Source organism: Melopsittacus undulatus, chromosome 4 (assembly GCF_012275295.1).
Source record: "Melopsittacus undulatus isolate bMelUnd1 chromosome 4, bMelUnd1.mat.Z, whole genome shotgun sequence".
Classification (NCBI taxonomy): domain Eukaryota; kingdom Metazoa; phylum Chordata; class Aves; order Psittaciformes; family Psittaculidae; genus Melopsittacus; species Melopsittacus undulatus.
The window spans coordinates 19,297,802-19,315,497 of record NC_047530.1 but is presented as its reverse complement, the minus strand read 5'-3'; the positions used below and the strand labels follow the sequence as shown (position 1 = coordinate 19,315,497).

The following is a 17,696-nucleotide window of genomic DNA, read 5'->3' as shown; positions in this document are numbered from 1 at the left end:
TGTTATCAGTGCTGTTCCCAGGCTGAGTTAAAAACACAGCACTGCACCAGCAACTAAGAGGGAGAAAAATAACTGCTACTGCTGAACCCAGGACAAAGTGGATTTGGCTCTTTATCACCTGAATCTAACATGCTTTAACTAGAATTACATTGTAGCATTCTTCTAGAAAACACCAATTTCCTTTATATTTTTTCTGTTAAAATCTGCAGTTCTTTAGTCTGGATTCAACAAAGTGCGAAATGTTTTTACAATAACATCACACATACGAGACTTTACCTTGCAATCATCTAATGTGTTCTGTGCAGAGATCAGACTTGCCGGAGTTTGTAAAGACCTCAGTCTCTCACTCTGAGCTTCCAGCCAATTGTGTAGATTCTGTGCTTTGTTCTCATTTTCAGTAATATCCTCCAAAACATCTTCCAGGTCTTGTATCTGAAAGTTACAGAACTATTTTAACCTAACTAAACCTAGAGGTGAGTAGAAAGAGGGGCCACCCCTTCCAGGACAAAATTTGAGATGACAGTATCTACATTGAAAATACTATTAAGAGAAAACATTTTCAAAGGAAAAGTTGAAAAGTTTTACTGGCTTTTTAGGCTCTGACCTTTTTTCCCTAGGAAGAAAACACAGCAGTGTGGGTTTTAGAGCTGGCAGCCTGTAGACCTGACAAGGTGGGGGACCCTAGGCTATGTGGACACATTCATATGGAGTTTGAAAACCTCATTCTTCCTCAAACCTACCAACAAAGTTACTAACAAGCAAGGCACCTCAAGTCTCCTATCCTCAATCTTAGGCCTTGAGGATCTATTAAATCCTAGAATGCCGTTTCTTGAAAATGGTTAGAAAAGATAACTTCCCCCTCCAACTGGAATTCCATAATGGAAAGTTTCAATTGTGCAGAAACCAGATTTTCCACTTGAACATGTTTCTTGAAGGCTTTCTGAGCCAGAAAAATTTGTGAATTTTCTGTTTGTTCAGAAGTCTCTGTATCTGGATTCAGGGTGGGCAGCTTCTCCCAAAGTTGCCCAAAGCACAGCTTTCTCCCTGTACATTCAGGAGAGAAAGAGATGAAAAAGGAATGTGCTGGTAAAAGGTGGCATTCCAGCAGCCTCATGCTTGCATTTTGGGATTCTAACCTCTATATCCCATGAGTCACATTGGGTTTTCTGGGCACTGAGGCACACAGGCAGTGGCATCTAATTCTGGATGCATGGATTATTTTGTAGCCTCACTACAATAATTCCAAGGCATTGCCTGAAACAGATTTTCTACTGAGAAAGATGATCTATAGTTAGTCTACACATAGAATTTGTCTATAGCTGCTGTTCTTCAAAGCGCTCCATTGGGAAAGCATATTTAATTACTTCAGAAGGAGGACGCAGACAGACAGCAACCCATTTCCAGTGACCAGCAGGGCTGGAGCAGGACTGGGAACTGATCCCTGCTGTGCCTTTTCCAGCACATATATCCCTATCTGATTACAGCTCTCAACACGTCTTTCTTACTACTTTTTTGGCAAATCCAAGTGCTACAACAGGAAAATGTGTGATAGCTTAACTATATCCCTATTTCTTATTTGCATCATATGGCATGTAGAGGGGTTGTTTGCTTTTCTGGTGCTGTGTTTGCTGAGCAGGGCCTGGCTGTTTTTACCAAGCAGTGTAGTACCTCCTCTTTCCACAAGCTATCCAGTATTTTTTTCCCATTAAGTTTTAAATGCCCCAGATTTCACAGCTCCCCAATTTTCCCCAATTGACAGATCTCACTAACAGGTTCTCCTGCAGACACTACCCTGAATTCTTCCTTTTACATAGTTTTCTCAATATAGATCTTCTTTGTTGACATGTCACTGACTGTATTTTCTTCATATGAGGAATCTTGGTTTTTCCACCTAATAGTTAACTAGGGTAAACCCCAGACTGTCACAAAGAGTAGGTTTTGTCTATTTTTTGTGCATGCAAGTTACAGGAGATTTTACCTTCCCAGACCTTGCTGATGTTTAGATGCCTGCCCACCAGCTGATAGCTGATGTGCTACAAGGCCACTCCATAGGCTGCCATACTGGGCAGCAGCATGGATAGACAGCAGAGAGCACAGGGAGCTTTACTGTGTTCAAAAGTGTTTTCAGACTCAGAGAGAAAGGCTGCTTGCACAATACAGAACACTGTCAGAGGCAAGACCAGAGCTGTGAGAAAGATAGTAGGAAAAACTAGGTCAAACCTTTCTGTTCAGAGATGCCTGCACCCTGTGCCACTGCAGGTTCATTTCTCCAAGATACTCTGCAAATTCTGTCCTTTCGTATCTCTTGCTTTCCACATCACAAGTGCTCATTTGCAAGAGTGACTGGTTAACAAAATCCACTGTCCACTGTTTAGCATTCATTTCCATCATATATTCCTGGAAGAGGCAGGGAAGACATAGGAAAAAACGAAAACATAAACCAATCAGTTTGCCAGTTTTATTCTGATCAGCTCCACAGGTGTTTCAAGTATAGTTATGGAGCATTGATGGCTTATTCTGAACCATGGCCTAAACCATTTTTCTGAAAGACACCTAGCTGTAGGAATAATTCTCAATTTTTAACATTCTACGTTCTTGTAGCTATTTCCGTTCACTGAAACTTTTGCAGAAAATCCCTACCATTATGTGATTAGCTCAAGGTAAGATCTAGTGCTGGAGCAGAGAATAAACCTACAGGTACAAGACCCAGTACTTTATCCGTTGGGCAATAGCATCACACTGCCATGGGCCCAGATTAGACTAAGACCGAGGCCTTCCCACACTCCCACGACTGACAGACAAGTGTAGACTAGTGCTTATGCTCCTTTGTCAAAATACCTGGTATCAGAATATTTGGGAGGAGAGTGTCCTCCAGTACGAGTGTCCTTGCCCACAGAAATGAGTGAGAAACTACATGTAAAGTGAGAATATCATAAGGAATGCCTTTTTATTTCAGGTCTTACAAGAAGGGAGGAAAGGGCTCCTTACTGTATCTAGTAGTACCTGGAAAAAAGCCACTAGGCAATACCATAGTAGAGGTACTGAAGCTGTAGCTGCTTCCCTGTAGGAATCTGTGACCCTGATCCCAGCTTTCTTCCTAGCACACACATCCCCACATTGCTGGCAAGTGCAGAAGACACACATGTTCTAACTACCAAATCAGACTGATATAGACCAAAATGTTATATAATGCTATACTAACGCACTTTGGAAGAAATGTTTATGTTGGCACTTGCCTTATCTGCAGTACCAATGTGTCTGTGAACTGCAGCTGATGAAACTTAGTATTCAAAACCCCTGTTCTCTAGTTAAACGGATCGTGGTTATGGAGCTCCATTACAAGGTATACCTTGCTGAAAAGACAGACTAAAATACAGCATAAACATGGAGTCTATCTTCCTAAGGAAGGAAAGCTTTCCTAGTGAACACGTTTCATAATCTAAATGTCAGAAAAGACAACCAAGACAGATGGGATAGCATGAGATTATAGCACAGCAGGCAGTAGCTGTACTGCAGAGCTGGAAGCGTTTCGTGTGCCATATACACAAAAGGTTTTTGTAAAGGAAGATGCTAAGGCACCTTTCAAACTGCTTAAGGAACCCTCTTTACAGCAAGGTGAAGGATATCACTGTGCTTGTAGGCTGTTTTTATCCTTTCTACAGCTAAACACCTTGCAGAAGGCCTGGACTTAGAGTTTCTCATTTACCTTGTACTTTTGAAGGAGGCTTCTGACTTGGGCAGCACTCCACTGTGCATTTATTGGCTCCTTGTATTTCTGCTCAAATTCCACATCGTACAGCCAGCTCATTAGGTCAACAACAGCTTCCAGTGATGAACGTTTTTCCATCTGAAGCTGGGGAAGAACATATAATGAATCCTCTACACTCCACTTGTTAGAAAAATCAAGGGAGATGACACCCATAGTTTTAGAAAGGCTCGGGCACTATAATTGCAATTACTGAGGTATGAACTTGAAAGTGAGCCCTGTACTACAGAAGGATATATGACGTAAGAAAAGGTTGAAAATTCAGAAATTCGAAGCAAGATTCTAACTGTCACAGACTTACACATCAATCTGTAAATATGACAGACATGTACAAAACAGCCCAGAAAGAACACAGCAATAATTAAACCACAGTACAATACTGGGGATATTCTGAAAGCAAGAAGACAGCTAATTAGGAAGGAGGTGCCTTATGGAGCAGCCAACTGAATCCCACAGCAACATTTAAAAATAATTACTTAGCTTGAACTGAGAGATGTCAGCAGTTTCTCACCTGGTGAAGCTTTTCTTGGATGGCTGGGAGCTGTGTAATCAGTTCTCCCCATTCTTGCTCAATCTTTGCCAAAGATGACTTAATTGCTGCAGTATCACCTTGCTTAATGTGAAAGAGCTGGTTGGCAGTGCTCACTACAGATGACTTCAGGGAAGATTTTTCATCAATCTCCTTAGATAATGTCTGAGATGCATAGGAGAAATTTGAGAGGGTAAATTTTTATATATCTTTTTAAATAAAGAAGACAAACCAGTTTTTCAGTCAAAGGATGAGCTGCCCTAACAACCAGATTTTTAGCAAGTTTGTAAAGTTCAGAAAACCTAAACTCAACATGTTCTGGCAGCAGGCAGGGCCTTTTCCTGCCCACCTTGATCCAATGCTGAATTCCACCTTTTGCTCCACAGGGATTGGGAATATCCTGATCCCCACTTCACACAGAAGTCCGGGGAGCAACCCCAGTCCTCAGGTCTCTGGCCAGTTCACACCTACCAGTCCACCTTCATGATGTTTGCTTTCCCACTGTGCAAGACTCTTTCTGTCAGGCTTCACAGTGGGGCTGAACCTCATGACTAGTCATAGAAGGGGGGCACAGCACCAGGGGACATGCAAAAACATGAAATGTAATTCAGCACGTTTCTCTTCTCTGGTTTTGGCAAACCATCTTCACAGACCTGGTCCCTAGTGAAGAACAGCCTTAGGGTTCGCTATACCTACACTCCAGATTCAGTTGGTAAGTGGCCCATCAGCTTGGCTGAACTGCTGTATTTGGCACCAGGAGCAAGACAGAAATAATACTACTACATTGCAGGTGTTTAAGAGATCCTGTCTGGGCTGTGATGCCTTGCAGTTGAGTTCGTTATGAGGACTCCATTCCAATTTATGCACTCTACCTGACCTCCCAACCTGAAGGAAGGTCTTTGGTAGCTTCCCATCCTCATGGTTCTCACACAGATAATGGGGTGGCTTTGGGACCCACAGCCATTCAATGCTATATTATGTGGGTAGCTTCTGGATCATGGCAAATACAAAATCACTGAAAAGGTCATTTTCACTGGAAGACACAATGTCTTTTCTAAACCTGACAAGAGAAATTACTTACAAACAAGCTCTTGATGTTATTCCTGATGGTGACAGGATATTGTGCCACATTGAGAGACTCCTCCTTCAAAAAGATCATTCTCTGCTGAGCAGAATCTAGCCATTTCATTAGTTCCTCTGAGTGTCTGTTGTAGCTACGGAGAAAACAAAGCACACAAACATACATCTCCAAGCTGAGTCTAGGATACATTTCTCTTCCTCCAAGTTGTGCTCTCTGTTAGGAGGCATGTGCTATCTGGCACCTATGCTGCTACATAACCCTACAGAATGGCTACAGGATGGATCAATGTGCAACACAACAGTTCTGCTGGACGTACACAAAACTGTTCCTATCAGCTCTTTTCAGCTGGTCTGCTCTCCCTGAAATTCTCTTTCTGTATTCACCCAGCAGTTGCCAGGACAAGCTCACATGGGAGAAGAAAGCTTTGCTGGAGGTCAAAACCACCAGAGAAGATTGTGCACACTGCAAGATACAGTGCACAATACACAGCAGGAGCAAATATCAACAAACACTACTATGCTCTGTCCATACTATTTGTCCAGCCATCCTGAGCTCAGAGCACACAGGCAAGGTAAGCTTGGTACATCAGCTAGTGAACTGTGATATAGAGCCCCAGACTTTCTCCACCTGACTGCCAGGACTGCACTAACAGTTGGCTTGGGGCATATGAAAACACGGGGTCTTTCCCCCTTGAAGAGCTTCAAAAGAAAAGTGTATCAGCCAGTATTAAATGTTTGTAAAGTGGATATTGTACAAGCCCAGATTGACACATTATGCCTTTCCATATGAATCAAGGCTAGCTTGCATTCGTAGCAGTCCAAAATGCTTAGGGCAGCATGATCAGAGCTTCTATTAACACTTCCAATGTAAAAATTGCAGCACGACGCAACTCTCACCATTGCACTGAGTTTGCAATGGCAGCAATTAAAACATTGATCCTACAAAGTAAGCAGGAAATGAATGACTTGTCTACATAGTGAGAGATCAGCTGTGTAATAAGGCGCCACTCTTCTGATCACCACTGCTTTTATGTTTGGTTTTGTTGGGGTTTCTTTCCTCATTTTTAGGTCAAAGAAGCTCTCATATTTATTAATTCACTGCCATATTTCAGAAAATAAATCAACAGGAGATCAGAAAATAATTTCTAGCTGATACCTCTAACTGCATTCCTATACCCACCTGACCAAGAGTTTGAGTAATGTTTGCAGTCGGTGTAGCTCATGGCCAACTTTTTTGGTTAAAGATAACCATTGCTCTTCCAGCTTCCCAATCTGGTAGCTTATTTCTGGACAGCTCACAGCAGTCAGCAATTTCTTCCCTTCTTTCACCATCTGGTGCAGCCTGGCATGCTTTTCATTAACATTGTTTTTGATTTGCTATGAGAATACAGGAGGTTTACAAAACAATAATATTTTAAAAACTGAAAACACAACTAGCAGTATATATAATCTGTTCTAACTTCTTAATCTCACATTTCCTCTATCATGCATTTTGTTTTCCAAACAGAAGGAACCTGTATTTCATTACATGCAAAAGGGATGCAGTTTAGAATAGATCAAGACAGATCTCAGCATAATTTCATACATTAGCAGAATGACTGTCTTATGATTTGATGGGCTTTTCTGATACATTTAAACCTCAGGCAATGGACAAACACTATCACATCTGGTTGCACTGTCCAAACATATTACTGTCCTCAGCAGAAAGTTATTGCCCTCCTGTTCTTAGAGGGCCTTCAGACTCTATCCTGTTTTAAAAATGTCACCAGTCTTTTGAAGGAAGCTGTTGGTGTAATTATTGAATGATGGTGGCAGGGGGGAATGAAGAATTAACAGTGAAGACATTAAGTAAAGGAGTGGTCTGGTTTGCTTAGACGTGTGAAAAAAAGCAAAGCATCATTTTAGCATTACTGTGCTTCACTGCAAGGTCAAAATGAAAAAAGGGAAAAAAAGAAAAAACGGCTTAGGAAGTAAATCAATTCCAGGGAAAAGGCAGAAAGTAGCAATTGTGTGATTTGCCTCCAGGAATGAAGGGCTTGTACAATATTGTTAATAGGGATATTTCTCTCACAGGAATTAAGAATAAGGAAACTTTATTCTGCTGTGTTTTTGAAACTGTTAAGTTCTAGTGCTGGGACTCCTCCCCTTCCCCCCAGAAGACAGAAATCAGAAGATTTCATTTTGAATTCTCAGGATTTTAAAAGTAGCTGATAAACCTGTAGACCTTCTGTTCAGAACTAGCAGTTCAGATATTTGAAGCTACTAGGTTGATTCTCCTCTTCCATAGGTTTTACATCATGGCATGAAAACCATTCCCGAGTTACAGAGAAGTAGCTCTGTGTTCACTCCAAGACTCCCTGCTGTCCTTGGGATCCATGTAGCCACCACACCATGTTCTCCCAATTATTTGTATTTGAAGACCAAGTTCTAAAGTAGCTATAGTCATTATTCCCACTTAAACAAACTTGTAGCCCTTGGCTGAAATTAGTAGCCTAAATCCCTGCTACTTTTAAGTGTAAATTTTCAGCTTGCATCCACACACAGGAAACACAAAGGAAACAGTGCCCTGCAAACAATCCTCTCCTCATATTCTAACTATTCTTTTTGTCAGTTCCACAGACACATGAAGAAAACAAGTCAGAAAGATAGATGCATAAATACCTCCAGAAGTGCAATCCTTTCCATCAATCTTTCTTCCGTTTCATCAATCAAATTCATGGAAGGCAATGTAGAGGTAATTGCCTCCATCTCCTTATTCAAAACTAGGTATTCGTCATCAAATTCCATCCATTCCTAAAAAATACATTGTAGCAGGATCATAACATATATTTATCTGCATTTTTGCCACACTAGACTGCTTATTCTAGCAGGAACACCTCCTGCTTTAATGAAACAGAACACAAAAAAAAAGGTGAAGGATGACTTTAGCACAGATGAATTAATTATTTAAATTCACCAATATTTTTAACATTTCTTTTTTTAAAGTGGTATAGTTACTTTTTTATTCTGTAAGGGTGTTTTAAGATCTATTTCAAGTTTTAATTTAAAGTGGTGCTGGTATTTTTGTGCCTTAAATGACTCTTCTGTCAGTCCAAGCACTGTAAATGACTGTAAGAAGTCATGAATTCCCACCCATGCCAGAGTAATGGGTTGAAACATCCACTTTCAGAGGTTTTCAAGGAAAAAAGCCAAACACACAGAGAACAAGTAATAGACTTCTGCTGTCCAGTGGAGGCATGAAAGGACAACTACTTGACTAAGAAATCACTGGTGCAGAAAGGGTTTCCCTAGATGCAACTCTTTTTCTTCCCTCCAGTCTTTACTCTGGGTTTCTTTTGACTCATTACCTTTAACAAGCTCTCTAAGTGTATACCATATTGGCAGGCCTTCTGCTCCAGCAATGTGACTTCATTCACCATCTCTCTCCAAAATTCCTCTTTGTTTTGTAGGATGGAAGGACTCACTTTCTTTGAAAATGCTTGTATGAAAGCCATGTGGGTCACAAGGCTATGGAAGAAGTCCTGAAAAAAACAAGTTTAAACTTGCTCTTTAAGAGAGACCACACACCCACAGCAGGAGTAGGAAGAAAACAGAGAAGACTCATTGAAAAGACCATCCAATTTTAGGGTCTCTCATAGCTGGAGTCAGGAGCTTTCTATCCAAAATCTGCATCACCCCTAGACGTGCAGTTACTGATCATTTTACATTTAGTCAGGAACCAGTGATGAGTTGCATACGCTAATTTCATATATGCATTTCTGAAGGAAAAGATTTACATTTATACCTTCAGTTCATATGAAATACGAACTATGAAATATGCTGTACAAAGATGATGGTAAGAAGAATTTAACTATAACTGTTCATAATTAAACATGAGGTAGTTATCACTAGATAGCCATTATTCAATTTGTTTCACCTGGATGCAAGATAACTCCAAGCACCAAAGGTATTAGCAGTTCTAAGGGATAAGTAGTATGCAAGGCACAGTAATCCTTTGGGATAAGTATAATGCAACAGTTTCCTTTAGCTATGGTTCAGCTGAGCTCCTGAGAAATGTCTGAAGAAAACACCCCCACAAAAAAGTTTTGAGGGTTTAACTTCACACTCTTCAGTCAAGATCATCTTTACTAAGGACTAATGACCAAGTGCAAGAACCTCATTGAAGGACCAGACCCCAGACATAGGTTATGTGAACATCCTGCTAAGTCCTGATTACCAGGGGAGGGAAAATGGCTTTTGCATTTTTTTTTTGCTTTTGTAAAACAATGTATGTGTATTTGGACTGCAGATATATTCTTTGCTTTCCTTTGTAAATAAATTCCTAACATTTTGCTTTGGACAATTAAGGGTTAATTTGCGAGTGACAAACACCATTCCTACCACTCTGGAGTAGTGATTTGCAGTGCTTAGCATCCTGAAACAATTCTTATGGAAGTTTGAGCTATGTGGACCACTTAAATCAAAGCACTGACATAACAGAGTCATCGTCAAGTGACTAGCATTGGCCAGGCCTTCTTGCCAAACAGCAGAACAGTGAAGATGCAGGTGCATTCCCAGCCATCTCCCATCAAGCACATAGCAGCTGGGTACAGGGACGCAGGGCTGCCAAGGGGAGGATCTAAACTATCCTTCATTTAGGAAAGGAGCTAAGGAGCTGTTATGAGTAAGTTTCTTCCATTCGATCATGATAGAGCAGAATACTGAAAGCAAAAGAGCCCTCCCAACTGCTAGACAGCAACTTCAAGAACCTCACTATTATTACCATTAATTAGGAGTACATGCATTTTCCTCACACATCAATATCTTCTGAGGTAAGCCATCCTGATCTTGATTTATCACCAAAACTGCAGTTGTAATAACAACCTCTCTGTCATATTTTAGTGTGTCCTATTTTGATCTATGGAAAAACTCTGCTTTGCTTCCTGCAGGTACTCCAATCCCTCCCCTATGCTATAAGCTAGTTATTTTCCTCCATAACACTGGAGAGAAATCAGTCAAAGAATATAGTGCTCCTGCTATGTTGATCTGAGCAGTGCTGTGATAAGCATCTTATACCTTGTGATCTTCCAGGTGAGACTGTAGAGCTGCTCTGCTTTTGATTAGCTGCTTTGGATCTTGTGCAATCTTCTCCTGTCCAATAGTTACCAGCTCTGCAAATCCATGCAATAACTCCTCGTACTGGCTTCTACTGATGGAAGTAGAGTTCAGCTCTTCATACTTTCTTTTCAGGATCCCCCACATGTCATCCAAAACATCCTACAATGTAAACACAATTTAGTGATTTATGAAGGATGAAAATGAATTTTACAAACCTGCACATACATTTCCAGAATGCAAAATAATCATCAGCCTTTTGATGCTGAAAATATATTGTTTGGAGGATTAAACCTTGCTGAGTAGGTGGAAACTGTATTGTGCTCTTACCTCTAATTTATGAACTTCCTGGATTAAGGTGATAGGTAACTGAAGTCTTTCCCCATGGCCTCTCAGTTTTGCTACCTGGTTTTCAAGGTCTTGCAGCTCCAAAGCACAGGCATCAGTTTTCTGAATTAAGGACAAAATAAGCTATTAAGAAGAGTTCTAGTTTCATTAAACTTTCCATTATCACTAGTAGTGCAGCGAATCTAGTGGCTGGATATCTGCTGTGCTAGCACTTCATAAGTTTACAAGGAGACACTGAGATTCAATGAGCTTATAAACTAAATAGGTAAGATTATTCATGACACAGCTTATTGGGTTCTTATGGCACAGCCAGAAGAGAATTCAGGTCTTGTGTCTCATTCCAACATTTAACATGCACTTCAGTTTACTAATTCAAGAGCAGCCACTCACTAAAAGAAATCATGTACTCAAGAAAATACCATTTTTTTCTTATGAAGTAGAACAACCCAGCCAGGGGTGGACTGAGTCAGGTTCTTTCTGAAGGAAGGGAAGCTATATACTTCTGGCATTCCTTTTTCAAGAGTAGTTACTTGACAGAATGTATGTAAGGCAACAGTCCTTGCTAGGGGATTCAGCAGTTCTGAATGTAGCTTTCACCCTGGCAGAAAAATTCTGCCTATAAACAAGGTTATGGGCCTGTAACAAAAATGTTGCTTCACCAAGAAGCAGACAGATAGCAGATGACCATTCTGCAGATATGTAACCTGTAGAGAATTTTAATTCTCTGCTGATCCTTATGAAAGTTGAAGAAAATAGCCTAACTGGTCAAATGTCCTATGATAAAGTGCTCAGAAATGCTGAATGAGTAGATATAAATACTGTAGTCCTATTTCCACAAAGAAAAACTAGTTTAGCATATAAAAAGAAACATAACATGTGAAGTGCTCTAACTTATGTAGCTCTTTTCTTCCCTGCCAGAAGGTGGAGTGTATTTGCTCTGAGAGACTGTGGAGATACTGGTTCCTCCACTCCAACTACTAAAAGGACTGGAATTGGGTCTGACTACAGAAAGGGGTGTAGTAACAAAAAAAGGTTTTTTTTTCTCTCTTCTTTCCCATTCTTAAAACCTAAGTGAGACTCAAACTTCAGAAAACATGAAACTTAACAGACTGCAAAAAAATGGAAATAAAATCAAATACTGAGAGTTCTTCCTCTTCTTTATGTTGAATGAAATTACCTGAAGCTGTTCAGAAATATTATGTCCATGTATTGCATTCAAGTGTTGCTGCAAAGCAGCCTTTTTCTCAGTTAACTGATCATAAAGAAGCCTGGTTTCATTCTGCAAAAGAAACAAGCATCAGAGGTATATCATGTAACAGGAATATAGTAACAACCAGACAAAATTACATAACAAACAAAATGATTACTTGTTATGGCAAAAGCACTTTTTTTCCTCTTAACAAACAAACAAAAAAACAAAATAAAAAACAAAACAAAAAAACACACCAAACCACCACAACAAAATAAAGCATGTGTATTATTTAAAGCAGTATTTTAGAGAAGGAAATTCTGTAGACTGTGTTATGTATAAAAGCAGATCACTCCCATAACAGTGATCCTCTATGACCATAAAAATCTGTGAAACTTATAAAGAAACAAATTCTTTCCTTCTGAAAACGTGCTCATTACTGGCCACTGATGGAGCTCCGTGGATCTGCATAAGCAAACATTGCAAGACTAGTCCTGCTACTGTCTGGAGACAACATCCCACTGTTCAAAGGAACTGTTTTAATGTTCAGCAGTAAAGAACTAGGCTGACTTGCAGATGACGAGCACACTGGAGTTTTGACGGACATTGCAAACCGTATTTCAAAGACATATTCTTTCCTTACTTCAGCCTAAATACCTGATCTGAGTATTTCCCAGCAACAGCTAGCAGATTTAGCCCAACATGAGAATCTATAGAAGACTTTCTTATTATCTGCTTTTCTGAAGCTGAACAAAAAAGGCAAATTTGCAGAACTATAGCTTCTGCTACTGTGGCACAAAATCTAAAGGAACAGTAAATACAAAGGGTCAAATCAACCTCCAATATATAGCTGCCCAGTGCTAGACATGGCAGCAAAGAGGAAGAACCCAGAAAAGGGGAAGAGCCCACAGAGCAGCAGAAAGAATATACAAAAATCTTTCTTGGTCTGCTCCCTACATACAGAAACTTGCTTTAGCCTGTAGCTCAGTGTGCATGGGATCTCAGGTGACTTCCATCCTTTCTGCATGTGAATTTTCTCCTGTGATCAAGGCCTCTATGGTAGTCAGCATTGGAAACAGCAAACAGGAAAATTAATTTGCTTCTTGAGAGGCCAAGACAAGCTTGTTTAGTATCAAAAAAAAAAAAGGAAAACCCATCATAGGTTGCTCGTCTCTAACCCAAATGCATTAACACTGACAAGCCTAACAGATGGTGTGAAGTAAGATGTGCATTTGGCAGTGGAGTACCTGGTAATTGCTATTATGATCCAGCCCAGCTTTCATTGAGTTGCTCCTTAAAGCAGTGGCAGCTTGAGTTTGTTCCAGCCGTGCCTGCAAGTTGTTAAAGCACTCAGAGAACACATCTGTGCTCCCACCAGCATGGATAACAGACTTCAGATCATCCTTTTTATCACTCAGATCAGCATGAAGTTTTTGCAGCTCCACAGAAATAGTCTAAAGGGTTGAAAGAAAGATAACAAGAGTGAAAAGGGTCTCTCCATCCAAGGACTCTTGACCGTAAAAAGAAGCAGGTTTCAAGTTGATAATTGTTGTTAAAAGCAATAGCCTCAAATCTGTGCAACACCAAGTTTGATGGTGTTATTCCTGAATGACAGAAGAAAATATCATGCCACATACATTCTGTTGTAAAAGAAATCTACTGGGGATTCTCTTTCCCTGGATGCTTTTGGACAGTTACCTCGTAAAGAGCCTGCTGCACAGGTGCCTCTTCAGCAGAGAGAACTGAGGTGTTTAGCATCTCCTCCATGTTATTCAAACACTGGCTGATTGCCAGAAGCAGTTCAAACAATTTTCTGTCCAAATAAGAAGAGACTTCCTCTGCAACATTATCCTGGGTAAAGGCAAGTAAAAAGTTTTCAGTACTTTCATCCAAGTCATGGCTAAGATTTATTCACTCGTGAAAAGTTACAGGTTCAGTCAGCTAGTAACAAAGTGGAATTAATGAAATACTGAGGAACAGACTTGGACGAGACAGTAACATGCATATAATATTCAGAGCTGTCAAGGCCAAAGCTGAGACAACGACTATTTACGTATTGGGAGTGGCTGTGGTCTTCTTACAAGTCTCTAGTCTCATGAATGGGCACAACAGAACTTGTCTTGTCAGCACCAGTACTGCAGATTTACTGCAATCATTCACAGGCTCCTTGCTTTATACAGTTTGAGGTGTTCTACCCACACTAGCAAATCTTAGGATTCAGGCAGCAGAAATATCATAGCTGAAACTTGAAATGTTTCTTCTCAAAATCCTAAGCTGATTTCTATTTCATAGTCCACACCTGATGCAAAAGCTACACTACAGTGAGTGCCATTTGAAATAACATGCTTATTGCTGCTTCCCAGTGCCCAAATAGTGCCTTGTGTCGAGAATTCCTTGTATTTTTTTCAATGCTAGGACATGACATTTTTACCTGTGTATGAACCACGTTTGCTTCTTGGCTTAGGTCCCCCAGCTGGACAGTGTAAGTTTTCAGCTCTTCCACGGTGGGGGTTCCTGCACTAGCAAATATGCCTCGGGGTAGCATGTTCATCTTTGCTGTAATCTAACATTTGGAAAAAGAATATTGTAATTAGGTGGAAAGCTCAAATGAAGACAGGGCTATGGGCAACTAGACAGCACACCTCTCAGAAAGCTTTAAAGTTTCAAGGCATTATATAAAGCACTTGGATAGCAGGGTTCCCTTTTTGCTGGCAAAACTCAGTTGGGTAGTCTACGCCCTGATGGGACACTGGTTGAAAAAGCAGCCTCTGATTCCCAGCTTTAAGGGTTACAAGTTGTAGTTTGTGATAAGACAGGCCTATTGCCTACTGCAGTGGAAGTCTTGCCTCAAAAAGCTGACATTCATTCTTCTACATGACTGATATTCTTCCATGTAATGCAGCAATTTTAGAGAACAGGAAATGCAGTCATCTTAATTTAATGTGAACAAAACTGTTAATGACAGAAATTACAGCTTTGTCCAAACAGTAACATTTTGCAGTCTGTTCAGAATACATACATATATATACACACACACACAGTGTGCTCCTATTGCAATTCAAATTCTGCTTTTGATACGTGAGAAAGACAGAACACAACAGTGAATGGCAAATAAAATTTAAGGCAGAGATTTGTTTTTGACAAAAATGTTTTGTTTTTTTTTTTTCAACTTGCAAGAACTGAGACTTAACCCACATCCATGAAAATCATCTGGGAGCTTGTTGGATAACTCTCTTAGTTCTCTTGAAAGAATTAAGCAGATAACATCTTGTCTGAATGTTAATTACAAGGATTCACCAATGTGCTCCCACACTATACTTAGCAGTCACTACTTCAGAGACATTACTATCATTACTGTGCACTAAAATCAAAAGACAATCATGAAAACAGTACGCAGTAACAATTTCATCTGAAAAATGTTTGCACAGATTTCAGTTACCTGATGAAGAGACATGACATGACAATGCAGGAAGAGAGCCTAATAGCTATCTTTACCACAACCAACTGACCACAGAAAGAGTGTTTTACTGAACTTAAACAAACCTGAGGTTCCACAAGCTGGCAGAGAGGAGATTTCATCTTTGATGACAGCTCTTGTTGTAAATACTGCCATTTATTACCAGTTTGGTCCTTTGGAGCTAAAGCAGAATCAGCCAGTTTGCTCTCTGGATCAGATTCTCCATTGCTGCATTGAGAAAACACTATTAGCATGGCAAATAGTGAAACAGAATAAGAAAAATTAGATTTGTAAGACTCCTTTTTGCTCCTGCCTCAAAACAAAAGTGAAACCAAGTGCATGGATGATCTTTAATCCAAACTTTGATACATTTTTTTGGGGGGCTTTTCCTTTCCTGTGAAACAACTGATGGGCGTGCTGACAGCCTCCATGTCTCAGTTTCACATCACTGAATCTGGTAACTGGTTTTGGTATTTTGTACCTCGATTCTAATTTTGAAATCACGCTGTCCTCAACCTGTGGCTGCATTTTTTCCACGCACAACTCAATGAAGTCAAAGAGGCTTTTCTGTGCAGCTGCTTTTATTTCTGGATCCTGTGAACAGAAAATAGTGTGAACAGTAAAATTACATGCACTGTATTCATCTGATTGTACTTTTTCAATCACATTTTATGTGAATTCATTTAGCATTCATTAAACCATGTCACCCAAGGCTCTGTTCAACCCAGCCTTGAACACTGCCAGGGATGGAGCATTCACAAGTTCCTTGGGCAACCCATTCCAGTGCCTCACAGTAAAGAACTTCTTCCTTATATCTAAATATAAATAATAAATATATAAATATAAAATAAGAATATATCTACCAGAATAAAATGCACTTTATATGTAAACATGAGATTAAGAAACAAACCTCTTTCTGAAGATGTGTATTTTTATGGAATATATTTCTGCCTGAGCCAGTTTTAAAAGCAAAACCCAATAGTCATAAAAAATATATGCACATATGGAAATTTAAAGGCCATCAACAGCCATCTTTCTACAGAGAAAAAGGAAAGAGAAAATGGAGATTTGCTCAAATATGAGGTAGAATTCCATTAGTAAAAAAGTGTTGAGTGAAGAGTAACCAATTTTAGCAGTTCATGCTGAATCATTTTCTCTAACTCTTTTCTAATAGCATGAAAAGGGCAAAAGCAAATTTTCAGTTAGCAAAATAGAAGTAGTTTACATGGCATAGAATATAGTAGGATTTTTTAATCATGCTAACAACTTTAAAGTCATCACGAGTTAGCACATAGAAAAACATTCACAAAGCTTTGGCTTTAGCAATGTCAATAAGGTCAGACTTCATAATACATCAGTGCTTCAAAGATAGGAGATTGGAAGGACAGGTGATGCCATCAAGGCAAGTGGCAGGGTACCATCCAGCTTTGCAGTGCTACTAAACCTTCTGGACATGGGATTTTAGGGGTGAGGCCTTTTTCCACCCTGACCAACACATGCCAAATGAGCGGCTGTTCAGCAAGGGCAAACTGGGGCATGCTAGAGCCATTTGAGTGTCAGACCTCAAGGGGCCTTTTCCATCCTCTTTTGTGAATCTGTAAAGGGAGGTATGCTGTAGGAAGGCTTCCAGACTTGACAAGGCAGCAGAACCTATAGGTGCAGTCTGGGGAAACGGCAGAAGTGGAGCTGTCTCAGACTTAACCATACACAGAATCAGCAGTGTTTGAAACACAGCTGCTACTCTTTCAAACTTTCAGTTCCATTTACTGAATGTTTGATCTACTCTAACTTGCTGCTGAAGTCCTCACACTTATCTCCCTGACAGTTACCAGGCTTGTTTTGTTTTTCCTGTTAGCAAATGAGTTTATACTAACCCTTTATTCTTCCTGTTTGACCAAATTAAAGGGATGTGTAATTTATCCTTATAAATTTGCTCACACACCTGCATTTTTTATCTGTCTGTGCTCACAGAGATATTTCAACAGGAGCCTTTACCAGTACTAATTCTCTCCTGGGCCATGCAAGCTCCCACTTAGACTGTGCTCCTCCAGCACTGGAGAGATTGCAGCCGCTTTAACCAAGCACATCAGGTGAGCTTCTCCAGCTCCCTGAACAGTGGGGACTGCTTCTAAGCCAGGAGTTACTGTCTCATCCACTGGAAAACTTAGAAAAGAGTGCACAGCTGTGGCCCATGAGAGCTGGCAGTCACTATCATTGCCATTCACAGATTTTC

General features: G+C 40.1%; 1 protein-coding gene across 1 annotated transcript in view; it reads right to left on the bottom strand.

The window, feature by feature from the left end:
- The window catches only part of SYNE2 (spectrin repeat containing nuclear envelope protein 2), a 166,728-nt gene that overhangs the window by 53,658 nt on the left and 95,374 nt on the right, over positions 1 to 17,696 (bottom strand). Inside the window, 17 exon segments of the mRNA XM_034061427.1 lie at positions 277 to 432; positions 2,221 to 2,397; positions 3,707 to 3,853; positions 4,278 to 4,460; positions 5,377 to 5,509; positions 6,556 to 6,752; positions 8,037 to 8,168; positions 8,723 to 8,896; positions 10,431 to 10,631; positions 10,800 to 10,919; positions 11,995 to 12,096; positions 13,254 to 13,460; positions 13,705 to 13,857; positions 14,438 to 14,569; positions 15,550 to 15,691; positions 15,945 to 16,057; positions 16,954 to 17,025. Coding sequence (XP_033917318.1) covers positions 277 to 432; positions 2,221 to 2,397; positions 3,707 to 3,853; positions 4,278 to 4,460; positions 5,377 to 5,509; positions 6,556 to 6,752; positions 8,037 to 8,168; positions 8,723 to 8,896; positions 10,431 to 10,631; positions 10,800 to 10,919; positions 11,995 to 12,096; positions 13,254 to 13,460; positions 13,705 to 13,857; positions 14,438 to 14,569; positions 15,550 to 15,691; positions 15,945 to 16,057; positions 16,954 to 17,025 — 2,541 coding nt within the window.